The sequence below is a fragment of the Eubalaena glacialis genome, chromosome 16, assembly GCF_028564815.1.
Source record: "Eubalaena glacialis isolate mEubGla1 chromosome 16, mEubGla1.1.hap2.+ XY, whole genome shotgun sequence".
Taxonomy (NCBI): Eukaryota; Metazoa; Chordata; class Mammalia; order Artiodactyla; family Balaenidae; genus Eubalaena; species Eubalaena glacialis.
The window spans coordinates 70,804,954-70,819,700 of record NC_083731.1 but is presented as its reverse complement, the minus strand read 5'-3'; the positions used below and the strand labels follow the sequence as shown (position 1 = coordinate 70,819,700).

Genomic DNA, 14,747 nt, shown 5'->3' with positions numbered 1-14,747 from the left:
TAGCAGTCATTGACATTCATAACTTAGATCCAATATTTTGTTTATGCAAAGTGGTGATTTTCTAACTCTGTGATTATTTATTATATGGAATACTTATAAAAAGCAAAACTTTCTTGTATCAACTATTTGTTGGCGTGAAGTACATTTTTCATAGAAAAAGCAGGATACTTACTTAATTCTTTGGTTTTATTGATCAGTTTTCAAAATAATGGGTTTGTTCCATTATGGCCTACTAAAGTGACCCAGGCTTTTTTGTTTCTTAGTTTTTGTTTTTAGGTGTGTGTGTTGTGTGTTGCATTCATGCATGTATGCACATGCTATTTTGAACTCGTGGATTTAAATATATTTGATGTGGTTCAGTCCATTTTAGTTATTTTTATTGATGCTTAGATTATCTCACCTTTGGTCAGTGGGAACCTCTTCAAGTTGACTCCTGAGTCCTTCCTACATGCCCTGTGATATGCTTTCTGATATGATGAGATTTTTCAGGCTCATCTTTACATTTCTTGCTGCAGACCTAGAATCAGCCAGATGGTGTTTATAGACAGCACAATTTAAGCTTTAAGGGTACTTACAACTATTGGGTTGCTCATTGTTTCTAGATACTTTTAAGTGACAAATCTAGGAAAATATGTATTTTTTAAAGAGATAAATATATGAGTACATACTTCCAATATTTCCAATGCAAATCCAAGGTACAGTTTTTTTTTTCTTATCTGATATCTGTTTCTCTTTTTTCCCATTCTGTACTAACATAAATATTCCTTTGCTTTGTCCCTCGATACAGACATGACAGTTTTAGAATAATAATACCAACAATATGACTACTGAAAGTAGTTCAAGACTTGTATGCACAGTTCTTTTTGTCCTTTGAAGTATTTCCCATAATTTGCTGGATTTTAAAATTCACATGAAACAGTTCTCTGTTTTATCCCACCTTTGATGCATGGTTAGCTTCATTTATTTATTTTAAAGGAATTGCTTAAAAATTTTTTTGTTATAATATTTCCAAAGTCAAACTGTAAAACAAGGTATACTTAGAGAATCTAGCCTTTATACCTATTCCTGTTTGTTCCTTCCCCATAGGTAACCAGTTTTTTGGTTTTCTTAGGATTTTTTTGTTCTTTTCACTTTTTTAAAAACACAAGCAAATAATGTATGTGTATACATACAGATGTACGTATACATATATCTCTCCACTTTCCCACATTATATGATGGTAACATGTATTTTACCTCATTTCTTTTACTTAACACTATATCTTGGTGCACACTCCCTAGTAGATACAGAGATGTTTTTAAATGAGAACTTCTGATTCTTTCCCACCTATGTTTATAGACGTTTCACAGAATACTCTTTGGTGCTATATGGTTTAATCAGTAACTAGGCTTTTGAGATTTGCTTTGTTAATGTGATATCTTTTCATAAGAATAATAAAGGTCTTATTTCCTTCTTTAGGACATACTTTGGGAAAAAACTTAGCTAGTAAATAAAATTCAACTGCAGTTTAGAGACAGAGGAATTTACACTCAGTCCTGAGTTTAAATTAAGATTTTGAACAAGGGAATGGTAGGGAGAAAGTGTTTCAGAAAGCCTGTTTTGACTTTGAGATGTGGAGTCAATTGTTGAAGGGAAGAGTGAGAGACAGTAGGAGTCTGGCTAGTGTAATAATTAGCTGTGAGGTGAAGGTAATGGATAGGTTAGAACTTTTCTCTGAAAATATGTTTGCAATGAGAGCCTGAATTAAGAAAAGCTTTGTGGACATGGAGAGAAAGGAGAAGAATCAATAAGAGCTTGATCAAATAGACCATGAAAGATAAAAGTGAACACTTGATTTTCGTTGTGTCCGTAGTGTTTTTCTACTGAGTAGGAGGTTATGGAAGTCATGACAATATTAATAATATGATAATATTAGCAACTGCTACCATTTATAATTTATTGTGCATGCAATGCTAAGCCTTTTTTTCTTCAAGTATTATCTTATTTAATAAAAGTTTGGTGAAATAATCTCCATTTTTACAGATAAAGAAACGGAGGCTAGATAAATTAACTTATTCAGGATCATGTATCATAAGCATCAGAGTGGGATCTGAACTCAAGGTGTCTAACTTTAAAACCTTCTCTTAACTACTCTGCTGGGGAGGAGAGAAGCTAAATCTGTTGTTTGGTTTTAGATATGTTTAATTTGTATATGTTGTATGGTACCAGCTGGATATTCTCAGACAGATTATAGAGAGAACATTGGAATTCAACTTGATAATTGTTAACTTACTGACAGAAAGTAAAATACTAACTCCTAAACCCAAGCTCCTATCCCAACATTGTAAGTTAAGATTATTTACATTTTAAAAAAGATTTATTTATTTATTTATTTATTTATTTATGGCCGCACTGAGAGGCTTGCGGGATCTTAGTTCCCCGACTAGGGATTAAACTGGGGCCTGGCAGTGAAAGCACCGAGTCCTAACCACTGGACCACTAGGGAATTGCTTTTATTTAGATGTGCTTTGCGTTCTGTAGTATCCAGCTAAGACAGTCACTGTTTCTATCTTTAAAGATAAAGGCAGAAGATCTAAATAGACATTTCTCCAAAGAAGACATACAGATGGCCAACAGGCACATGAAAAAATGCTCAACATCACTAATTATTAGAGAAATGCAAATAAAAACTACAGTGAGGTATCACCTCACATTGGTCAGAATGGCCAGTCTGTATTTTAGTCTACAAATAACAAATGCTGGAGAGGGTGTGGAGAGAAGGGAACCCTCCTACACTGTTGGTGGGAATGTAAATTGGTGCAGCCACTATGGAGAACAGTATGGAGGTTCCTCAAAAAACTAAAAACAGAACTACCATATGATCCAGCAATCCCACTCCTGGGCATATATCCGGAGAAAACCATAATTGGAAAAGATACATGCACCCCTATGGTCATAGCAGCACTATTTACAATAGCCAAGACATGGAAGCAGCCTAAATGTCCATCAACAGATGAGTGGATAAAGAAGATGTAGTATAAATATGCAAATGAATACTACTCAGCCATAAAAAAGAATGAAATAATGCCATTTGCAGCAACATGGATGGACCTAGAGATCATCTTTCTAAGTGAAGTAAGTCAGAAAGAGAAAGACAAATACCATATGATATCACTTATATGTGGAATCTAAAATATGACACAAATGAACTTATTTACAAAACAGAAACAGACTCACAGACATAGAAAACAAGCTTAGGGTTACCAAAGGGGAAAGGGAGATGGGGAGGGATAAATTAGGAGTTTGGGATTAACAGATACAAACTACTATATATAAAAAAATAACCAACAAGGACCTACTGTATAGCACAGGGAACAGTATTCAGTATCTATAAGGGAAAAGAATCTATATATAAAACTGAATATATATATATATAAAATACAGAATCACTTTTCTGTACACCTGAAACTAACACAACATTGTAAATCAACTAATTTTTAAAAAAGGAAAAAAATATAGATAAAATTTAGGCAATGACAAAGAGATATATACATATATCAGATATGTATCTATTTAATACCTTCTGATATTATATATATGAATAAAATCCAGTGTGGGTTATGGTGTGGGTTGTGAACAGTGTTAGATTTGACTATCCTTCAAGAGCGGCAAATGCGTATAAGACTGTGAAGTGATTTATAACAATGTCAGAATAGCCCAGATATTTTAAATGAAAAAGACTGAACATGCAATTAATTTTACATTGACCAATCGTTCTGATTCTCTGTTTTTATGAAAATAGAGACAAAGCTTGTTTTTTTCCTTTCAGGTTGTAAAGCTCTCTGAGATAGTGACCTTAGCCAAGCAAGCCCAGGTGGATGTGAAATTTCAGTTGCCAATCTGATTTGAGAACCCAGTGGTTGACTGAAGATGTTAAATGTGTTATAATTGTTAAAAATACTGAGTTCTGTATTATTATTGTTCCTTTTCTCTTTAGTGTGTGAAGATTGTAATTACCGTCTAGGCACAAAAATTTTTAAAAGCATTTGGTCTGCATTTAATTCTGTTCAGAATGGGCTGTTTGTATAAAGAATGTGTAATGCAGTTATCTAGTTTGTTTTGTTGCAGCTTTCTTTTTCAGTTTTACAGAATGTCACTTGCAATATGCCAGTTTATTATTGTTGGGTACAGCATTCTTCATTGATAAGAGTCTTATGAATGAAATAAATATGAAGACAAAGCTTTATTCTTTAGTGTTAGAAATGTATTATATCTAATAACTAGTTTCATTAGTAGAGCAGTGTATTAAAACAATGTTTATATAAGAAGTGTCTATGTTCAACACCAAATACCTAACTAAATATATCAAGTCACTATTTATAAACAGACCTTTCAAACACTCCCCAGAATATTCTTTTAAGTATTTCAGTAAAGTAACTTGTGAATTATTTGAGCATTGTTTTAATCATTACAGAACACTGATATCTGCAAGTCCTCATGATCTTGTGGTATTGAGAAGAACCTGTAGGTTTGTATCATGTAAGGATATATTTACTAAGGACTTGGCAGACAAAATTAACAATGTCAATTTAAATTAATAAAAAATCTCCCAATGTGATTTGCATTAATGTTTTTTTTTTCTTTTTTAAGTAAACACTGAAGGTAATGTGTTTATCATTGCACTAAACACCTCTCAATAACTGATTTGTAGATCATGTACTGGGGCATGATATTACATATTATAAAGTGATCTACAGATATTTCAGTTGAATTCTGCTGTTTACATGTGTGCCATCTCGTACCTTCTCCAAAAAGCCCACATTGTCCTTTGTGTCCCAATTTGTGTATGTGTGTATGTATATATGTACATGTCCATCTTTTCTTCATTGCATAGAACAGTTGATATTTAACTATTAACAATGTTCAAACCATGTGATAATAACAGTGTAAGTACCATGGAAGGAAATACCAGCCAAGCATTAGACTATGTATGTAAACATGCTGGTGAATTTGAGAACTTCTACCTATTTCTTAAAACGTGATCTCTCTCTCTCTCTCTCTCTCTCTCTCTCTCTCTCTCTCACACACACACACACACACACACACACACACACACACAATGAGAGGCAGCATAGCATAATTGATTATGAGTGCAGAATTTGAAATTGAATCTGGTTTGAATCTTGGCTCCACTACTTACTAGCTATATAAGTTGGGCAAGTTTCTAAATTTCAGTGTACCTCAGTTTCCTCAAGCTCCTTTCTCATCTTCACTAGAATTATTTGGAGGGGAGAGGGAGACAGAGGCAAAGAGAGAGAGGGAGGGAAATTATATAGAGAACACATGAAATATATATATATTGAAACCAACTATATGTATATCATATGATTATATATTGGTCTGTCTTCCCTGCCTATACATTAAAACACTAAATCAGAGCCATTAAACCATTTAAAATTGTGATAAAGTTATAATTAAAAGTCCAAGTCTTTGGCTTTTAATTTAAAAAAAATCATTCCAAAGAATGCCAGCCAGTGATTAGCTCAGAAGATATTGGCATTTGTATTGGTTGGGTCTAGTCAGGAATTAACGACAATGCTTGGTATGTCAGAGAGGATGTAATGCCAGTGTTCTAGTTATCTATTCTTGCATAATACATTATCCCCAAATTTAGTGATTTTCAAACAACAAAATTTTAATCTCATCATTTCTATGTGTCAGAAGATTGGAAGCAGTTCAGCTGGGTGGTAGTTCTGTTGATGCGGTTATTTGCAAGTTTGAGTACTACTCCCAAGATGGCCCCCACACATGGCTGTTGACCTCAGTTTCTCCCTGTGTCCACCTGTCTTCGGGGCTGATTGAGTGTCCTTGTGATAGGGCAGTTGGCTCCCTCCAGAGCAAGTGATCCAAGGGAACAAGAAGGAAGCTACAATTCTTTCTGTGTTCTAATCTCAGATACTTGTGTTCTCCTCTCGTTGTCATTTCTGCCACACTCTATTAGAAATGAATCACTAAGTCCAGGCCCCAAGAAGAGGGGAATTCAGCTCCATTCTTTTATTTTTAAAATATCGTTATTGGAATATAATTGCTTTACAATGGTGTGTTAGTTTCTGCTTTATAACAGGGTGAATCAGCTATACATAAACATATATCCCCATATGTCTTCCCTCTTGGGTCTCCCTCCCTCCCACACTCCCTATCCCACCCCTCTAGGTGGTTACAAAGCACCGAGCTGATCTCCCTGTGCTATGTGGCTGCTTTCCGCTAGCTATCGGTTTTACATTTGGTAGTGTATATATGTCCATGCCACTCTCACTTTGTCCCAGCTTACCCTTCCCCCTCCCCGTGTCCTCAAGTCCATTCTCTAATAGGTCTGTGTCTTTCTTCCCATCCTGTCCCTAGGTTCTTCATGACCATTTTTTTTTTCTTTTAGATTCCATATATATGTGTTAGCATACGGTATTTGTTTTTCTCTTTCTGACTTACTTCACTCTGACAGACTCTAGGTCCATCCACCTCACTATAAATAACTCAATTTCGTTTCTTTTTATGGCTGAGTAATATTCCATTGTATGTATGGGCCACATCTTCTTTATCCATTCATCTGTCAATGGACACTTAGGTTGCTTCCATGTCCTGGCTGTTGTAAATAGAGCTGCAGTGAACATTGTGGTACATGACTCTTTCTGAATTATGGTTTTCTCAGGGTATATGCCCAGTAGTGGGATTGCTGGGTTGTATGGTAGTTCTATTTTTACTTTTTTCAGGAACCTCCATACTGTTCTCCATAGTGGCTGTATCAATTTACATTCCCACCAACAGCGCAAGAGGGTTCCCTTTTCTTTACACCCTCTCCAGCATTTATTATTTGTAGATTTTTTGATGATGGCCATTCTGACTAGTGTGAGGTGATATTGTAGATTTGATTTGCATTTCTCTAATGATAGTGATGTTGAGCATCCTTTCTTGTGTGTGTTGGCAATCTGTATATCTTCTTTGGAGAAATGTCTATTTAGGTCTTCTACCCATTTTTGGATTGGGTTGTTTGTTTTTTTGATATTGAGCTGTATGAGCTGCTTTTAAATTTTGGAGATTAATCCTTTGTCAGTTGCTTCATTTGCAAATATTTTCTCCCATTCTGAGGGTTGTCTTTTGGTCTTGTTTATGGTTTCCTTTGCTGTGCAAAAGCTTTTAAGTTTCATTAGGTCCCATTTGTTTATTTTTGTTTTTATTTCCATTTCTCTAGGAGGTGGGTCAAAAGGATCTTGCTGTGATTTACATCATGGAGTGTTCTGCCTATGTTTTCCTCTAAGCGTTTTATAGTGTCTGGCCTTACATTTAGGTCTTTAATCCATTTTGAGTTTATTTTTGTGTATGGTGTTAGGGAATGTTCTAATTTCATTCTTTTACATGTAGCTGTCCAGTCTTCCCAGCAACATTTATTGAAGAGGCTGTCTTTTCTCCATTGTATATTCTTGCCTCCTTTATCAAAGATAAGGTGACCAAGGTGACCATATGTGACCATATCTCTGGGCTTTCTATCCTGTTCCATTGATCTATATTTCTGTTTTTGTGCCAGTACCATACTGTCTTGATTACTGCAGCTTTGTAATATAGTCTGAAGTCTGGGAGCCTGATTCCTCCAGCTCTGTTGTTCTTTCTCAAGATTGCTTTGGCTATTCGGGGTCTTCTGTGTTTCCATACAAATTGTGAAATTTTTTGTTCTAGTTCTGTGAAAAATGCCATTGGTAATTTGATAGAGATTGCATTGAATCTGTAGATTGCTTTGGGTACTATAGTCATTTTCACAATGTTGATTCTTCTAATCCAAAAACATGGTATACCTCTCCCTCTATTTGTATCACCTTTCATTTCTTTCATCAGTGTCTTATAGTTCTCTGCATACAGGTCTTTTGTCTCCTTAGGTAGGTTTATTCCTAGGTATTTTATTCTTTTTGTTGCAATGGTAAATGGGAGTGTTTCCTTAATTTCACTTTCAGATTTTTCATCATTAGTGTATAGGAATGCAAGAGATTTCTGGGCATTAATTTTGTATTCTGCTACTTTACCAAATTCATTGATTAGCTCTAGTAGTTTTCTGGTAGCATCTTTAGGATTCTCTATGTAGAGTATCATGTCATCTGCAAACAGTGACAGCTTTACTTCTTCTTTTCCGATTTGGATTCCTTTTATTTCTTTTTCTTCTCTGATTACTGTGGCTAAAACTTCCAAAACAATGTTGAATAATAGTGGTGAGAGTGAACAACCTTGTCTTGTTCCTGATCTTAGTGGAAATGATTTCAGTTTTTCGCCATTGAGAACGATGTTGGCTGTGGGTTTGTCATATATGGCCTTTATTATGTTGAGATAAGTTCGCTCTATGCCTACTTTCTGGAGGGTTTTTATCATAAATGGGTGTTGAATTTTGTCGAAAGCTTTTTCTGCATCTATTGAGATGACCATATGGTTTTTATTCTTCAGTTTGTTATGGTGTATCACATTGATTGATTTGCGTATATTGAAGAATCCTTGCCTTCCTGGGATAAACCCCACTTGATCATGGTGTATGATCCTTTTTAAGTGCTGTTCGATTCTGTTTGCTAGTATTTTGTTGAGGATTTTTGCATCTATGTTCATCAATGCTATTGGCCTGTAGTTTTCTTTCTTTGTGACATCTTTGTCTGGTTTTGGTATCAGGGTGATGGTGGCCTCATCGAATGAGTTTGGGAGTGTTCCTCCCTCTGCTATATTTTGGAAGAGTTTGAGAAGAATAGGTGTTAGCTCTTCTCTAAATGTTTGATAGAAGTCTCCTGTGAAGCCATCTGGTCTTGGGCTTTTGTTTGTTGGAAGTTTTTTAATCACAGTTTTTCAATTTCAGTGCTTGTGATTGATCTGTTCATATTTTCTATTTCTTCCTGGTTCAGTTTTGGAAGGTTGTACTTTTCTAAGAATGTGTCCATTTCTTCCAGGTTGTCCATTTTATTGGCATATAGTTGCTTGTAGTCATCTCTCATGATCCTTTGTATTCCTGCAGTGTCAATTGTTACTTCTCCTTTTTCATTTCTAATTGTATTGATTTGAGTCTTCTCCCTTTTTTTCTTGATGAGTCTGGCTAATGGTTTATCAATTTTGTTTATCTTCTCAAGGAACCAGCTTTTAGTTTTATTGATCTTTGCAATTGTTTCCTTCATTTCTTTTTCATTTATTTCTGATCTGATCTTTATGATTTCTTTCCTTCTGCTAACTTTGGGTTTTTTTTGTTCTTCTTTCTCTTATTGCTTTAGGTGTAAGGTTAGATTGTTTATTTGAGATGTTTCTTGTTTCTTAAGGTAGGATTGTATTGCTGTAAACTTCCCTCTTAGAACTGCTTTTGCTGCATCCCATAGGTTTTGGGTCATCATGTTATCACTTATTTGTTTCTAAGTATTTTTTGATTTCCTCTTTGATTTCTTCAGTGATCTCTTGGTTATTAAGTAGTGTATTGTTTAGCTTCCATGTGTTTGTATTTTTTACAGACTTCTTCCTGTAATTGATGTCTAGTCTCATAGCGCTGTGGTCGGAAAAGATACTTGATACGATTTCAGTTTTCTTAAATTTACCAAGGCTTGATTTGTGGCCCAAGATATGATCTATCCTGGAGAATGTTCCATGAGCACTTGAGAAGAAAGTGTATTCTGCTGTTTTTGGATGGAATGTCCTATAAATATCAATTAAGTCCATATTGTTTAATGTATCATTTAAAGCTTGTGTTTCCTTATTTATTTTCATTTTGGATGATCTGTCCATTGGTGAAAGTGGGGTGTTAAAGTCCCCTACTGTGATTTTGTACTGTCGATTTCCCGTTTTCTGGCTGTTAGCATTTGCCTTATGTATTGAGGTGCTCCTATGTTGGGTGCATAAATATTTACAATTGTTATATCTTCTTCTTGGATTGATCCCTTGATCATTATGTAGTGTCCTTCTTTGTCTCTTGTAATAGTCTTTGTTTTAAAGTCTGTTTTGTCTGATATGAGAATTGCTACTCCAGCTTTCTTTTGATTTCCATTTGCATGGAATATCTTTTTCCGTCCCCTCACTTTCAGTCTGTATGTGTCCCTAGGTCTGAAGTGGGTCTCTTGTAGACACCATATATATGGGTCTTGTTTTTGTATCCATTCAGCCAGTCTGTGTCTTTTGGTTGGAGTATTTAATACATTTACATTTAAGGTAATTATTGATATGTATGTTCCTGTTACCATTTTCTAAATTATTTTGGGTTTTTTTATTGTAGGTGTTTCCCTTCTCTTGTGTTTCCTGCCTAGAGAAGTTCCTTTAACATTTGTTGTAAAGCTGGTTTGGTGTTGCTGAATTCTCTTAGCTTTTGCTTGTCTGTAAAGGTTATAATTTCTCCATCGAATCTGAATGAGATCTTGCTGGGTAGAGTAATCTTGGTTGTAGGTTTTTCCGTTTCATCACTTTAAATATGTCATGCCACTCCCTTCTGGCTTGCAGAGTTTCTGCTGAAAGATCAGCTGTTAACCTTATGGGGATTCCCTTGGATGTTATTTGTTTTTTCCTTGCTGCTTTTAATATTTTTTCTTTGTATTTAATTTTTGATAGTTTGATTCGTATGTGTCTTGGCATTTTTCTCCTTGGATTTATCCTGTATGAGACTGTGCGCTTCCTGGAGTTGATTGACTATTTCTTTTCCCATATTAGGGAAGTTTTCAACTATAATCTCTTCAAATATTTTCTCAGTCCCTTTCTTTGTCTCTTCTTCTTCTGGGACCCCTATAATTCAAATGTTGGTGTGTTTTATGCTGTCCCAGAGGTCTCTGAGACTGTCCTCAATTCTTTTCATTCTTTTTTCTTTATTCTGCTCTGTGGTAGTTATTTCCACTATTTTATCTTCCAGGTCACTTCTCCGTTCTTCTGCCTCAGTTATTCTGCTATTGATTCCTTCTAGAGAATTTTTAATTTCATTTATTGTGTTGTTCATCATTGTTTGTTTGCTCTTTAGTTCTTCTAAGTCCTTGTTAAACGTTTCTTGTATTTTCTCCATTCTATTTCCAAGATTTTGGATCATCTTTACTATCATTATTCTAAATTCTTTTTCAGGTAGACTGCCTATTTCCTCTTCATTTGTTTGGTCTAGTGGGTGTTTACCTTGCTCCTTTATCTGCTGTGTGTTTCTCTGTCTTCTCATTTTGCTTAACTTACTGTGTTGGGCGTCTGCTTTGCGCAGGCTGCAGGTTCGTAGTTCCCGTTGTTTTTGGTGTCTGCCCCCAATGGCTAAGATTGGTTCAGTGGCTTGTGTAGGCTTCCTGGTGGAGGGGACTAATGCCTTTGTTCTGGTGGATGAAGCTGGATCTTGTCTTTCTGGTGGGCAGGACCACATCTGGTGGTGTGTTTTGGGGTATCTGTGACCTTACTATGACATTAGGCAGCCTCTCTGCCAATGGGTGGGGTTGTGTTCCTGTCTTGCTAGTTGTTTGGCATAGGGTGTCCAGCACTGTAGCTTGCTGATCGTTGAGTGGAGCTGGGTCTTGGCGTTGAGATGGAGATCTCTGGGAGATTTTTGCCATTTGATATCACATGGAGCTGCGAGCTCTCTGGTGGACCAATGTCCTGAACTCGGCTCTCCCACCTCAGAGGCACAGGCCTGATGCCTGGCCGGAGCACCAAGACCCTGTCTTCCACATGGCTCAAAATAAAAGGGAGAAAAAATAAAATAAAATAAAAAATAATTATTAAGAATAAAAAATTTTAAAAAGTAATAAAAAAAGAAAGAAGAGAGCAACCACACCTAAAAACAAATCCACCAATGATAACAAGTGCTAAAAAGTATACTAAAAGAAAGAAAAAAATAGAACCCTAGGAAAAATGGTATAAGCAAAGCTATACAGACAAATCACACACAGAAGCATACACATACACACTCACAAAAAGAGAAAAAGGGAAAAAATATATATATATCATTGCTCCCAAAGTCCACCTCCTCAATTTGGGATGATTTGTTGTCTATTCAGGTATTCCACAGATGCAGGTACATCAAGTTGATTGTGGAGATTTAATCCGCTGCTCCTGAGGCTGCTGGGAGAGATTTCCCTTTCTCTTCTTTGTTTGCACAGCTCCTGGGGTTCAGCTTTGGATTTGGACCCGCCTCTGCGTGTAGGTCACCTGAGGGCATCTGTTCTTCCCTCAGACAGGATGGGGTTAAAGGGGCAGCTGATTAGGGGGCTCTGGCTCACTCAGGCCGGGGGGAGGGAGGGGTACGGATGCGGGGCGAGCCTGCGGTGGCAGAGGCAGGCGTGACGTTGCACCAGCCTGAGGCGCGCCATGTGTTCTCCCCGGGAAGTTGTCCCTGGATCACGGGACCCTGGCAGTGGTGGGCTGCACATGCTCCCGGGAGCGGAGGTGTGGATAGTGACCTGTGCTTGCACACAGGCTTCTTGGTGGCGGCAGCAGCAGCCTTAGCGTCTCATGCCCGTCTCTGGGGTCCGCGCTGATAGCCGTGGCTCGCGCCCGTCTCTGGAGCTCCTTTAAGGGGCGCTCTTAATCCCCTCTCCTCGCACACCAGGAAACAAAGAGGGAAGAAAAAGTCTCTCGCCTCTTAGGCAGCTCCAGACTTTTTCCTGGACTCCCTCCCAGCTAGCCGTGGCACACTAGCCCCCTTCAGGCTGTGTTCACGCCGCCAACCCCAGTCCTCTCCCTGGGATCCGACCGAAGCCGGAGCCTCTCCGCTTTGCCTCCGCACCCCTGTGGCTGCGCTCTCCTCCGTGGCTCCTAAGCTTCCCCCCCTGCCCGCCCCGCAGTCTCTGCCCGCGAAGGGGCTTCCTAGTGTGTGGAAACTATTCCTCCTTCACAGCTCCCTCCCAGAGGTGCAGGTCCCATCCCTATTCTTTGTCTCTTTTTTTTTTTTTTCTTTTGCCCTACCCAGGTACGTGGGGAGTTTCTTGCCTTTTGGGAGGTCTGTGGTGTTCCGGCAGCATTCAGTAGGTGCTCTGTAGGGGTTGTTCCACATGTAGACGTATCTCTGATGTATTTATGGGGAGGAAGGTGATCTCCACGTCTTACTCTTCCGCCATCTTGAAGCTCCTCCCAGCTCCATTCTTGAAGGGGGAAGTATCAGGGAGTTTATTGACATATTTTAAAACCATCACAACTCCTGCTGGGTGCTGAAAGCAAACAGTGCATGCTGAGTTCACTCAGAGATTAGTAACTGCTAGGACTGAGGTAGTAATGAGAATCTAGGAGCTTGGAAGAGTTCTGATGCTCAGACCACTGAGCGGGAGAGGGCCGTGGGTGCTGATGTTCAAACCCTGCTTTAACTGGTGGACCCGGAGCGATTGATAGTATCAGTTACAGCTGAGAAGTCAGGTAACGGGACAAAAACTATCTAGTGCAGTTGAAACAGGCTACAGCTAATCGTGGTAAGAATGATTATAATGTAATGGTGGGGGAGGAAGTCCGTTCTGTGGAGAAGGGAGAGTTGAAACAGCTGGCTGGTGGCTACTCATACACCCTTCGACCTCATCCGCCAAGCACGCATACAGACACACCTCAGCCATATCGTGGGTATGGTTCTAAAAGACTGCAATAAAGCAAATATCCAATAAAGGGAGTCACACAAATTTTTTGGTTTCCCAGTGCGTATAAAAGTTATGTTTATACTATACTGTCGTCTATTAAGTGTGCAATGGCATTGTATCTAAAAAAACAGCATACATACCTTCATTAAAATGTCTTTATTGCTAAAAAATTGAAACCATCTTCTGAGCCTTCAGTGAGTCATATTAGCGACATCAAAGATCACCGATCCCAACAGATCACCATAACAAATAAAATAAAAATGAAAAAGTTTGAAATATTGCAAGAATTCCAAAATGTGACACAGAGACACTAAGTTAGCAAATGCTGTTGGAAAAATGGCACCGATAGGCAGGGATGCCACAAACCTTCAACTTGTAAAAAACAGCATCTGTGAAGCACAATAAAGTCAAGTGTAGTAAAACGCAGTGTGCCTGTATACCCATGAATATTCTTTATACAGTCTTGATGCTTCTTTCCCTACAGCTCTACCTGCTTCATGTGGAAAAACCTACTTTAACATTTAAATTCTCTAAGTTACAATTGAGTAGATACATATACACGTCTCCAGTTTCTACATAGAATATAATCAATTTTGACTATTGTATCAACTTCATAGCTACAGAACCTAGGACAGTAAGCCCGATAGATACTGGTGCTTTGTAGCAGATGGGATTAAAAAACTGACACATGTTAAGGGAGAAAACAAGCAAAAACCAAAAAAGAGAAACGACACTCACAACCCCAGCAGGACATTGAAGCTATTTACATTTTAGTGAGTTGTTTCTGCCTGGCAAAGAATTCTATTTAGAGAAATTAAAAGATGATGTATGTAAATGTTAGCAGGCCGTGGGTCAGGTGTGCAGGGCTGTAATTAGAATCATGCTCTTGGGTCATGTTGAAACTAAAGGGTGAGAAAAACCTGTGGAAAAATCAATTTTCAGATTTATGTAATTTATCGTGTGGTGATAACCTGAAATGAGATTTAGAGGTTTGCAATCTAAAATGAAAGATAAGAGGTTGGTAAATCAATTTTTGTTTAAAGTTTGATTTAAAATGAAGCCGTGAACGTGAAGGGATAAAATAATAATCATGTGAAAGTTGGTGTCTAAGTGACAGCCTGGTGAGGAGAAAACTGGGCAATGAAGGCCTGTCCATGATGATGCAGAAGAGACTGGAGATAGAGCTGACTGTCCTTG

General features: G+C 37.7%; 1 protein-coding gene across 2 annotated transcripts in view; it reads left to right on the top strand.

Moving 5' to 3' along the window:
- The window catches only part of SUCLA2 (succinate-CoA ligase ADP-forming subunit beta), a 48,061-nt gene extending 43,458 nt beyond the window's left edge, over positions 1-4,603 (top strand). For both annotated transcript variants that reach the window (XM_061170608.1, XM_061170607.1), the window contains one exon: positions 3,809-4,603. In XM_061170608.1, the coding sequence (XP_061026591.1) occupies positions 3,809-3,883 (75 nt within the window). In that variant the 3' untranslated portion in view covers positions 3,884-4,603. The remainder of the gene's footprint in view (positions 1-3,808) is intronic.
- The last annotated feature ends 10,144 nt before the right edge of the window (positions 4,604-14,747 follow it).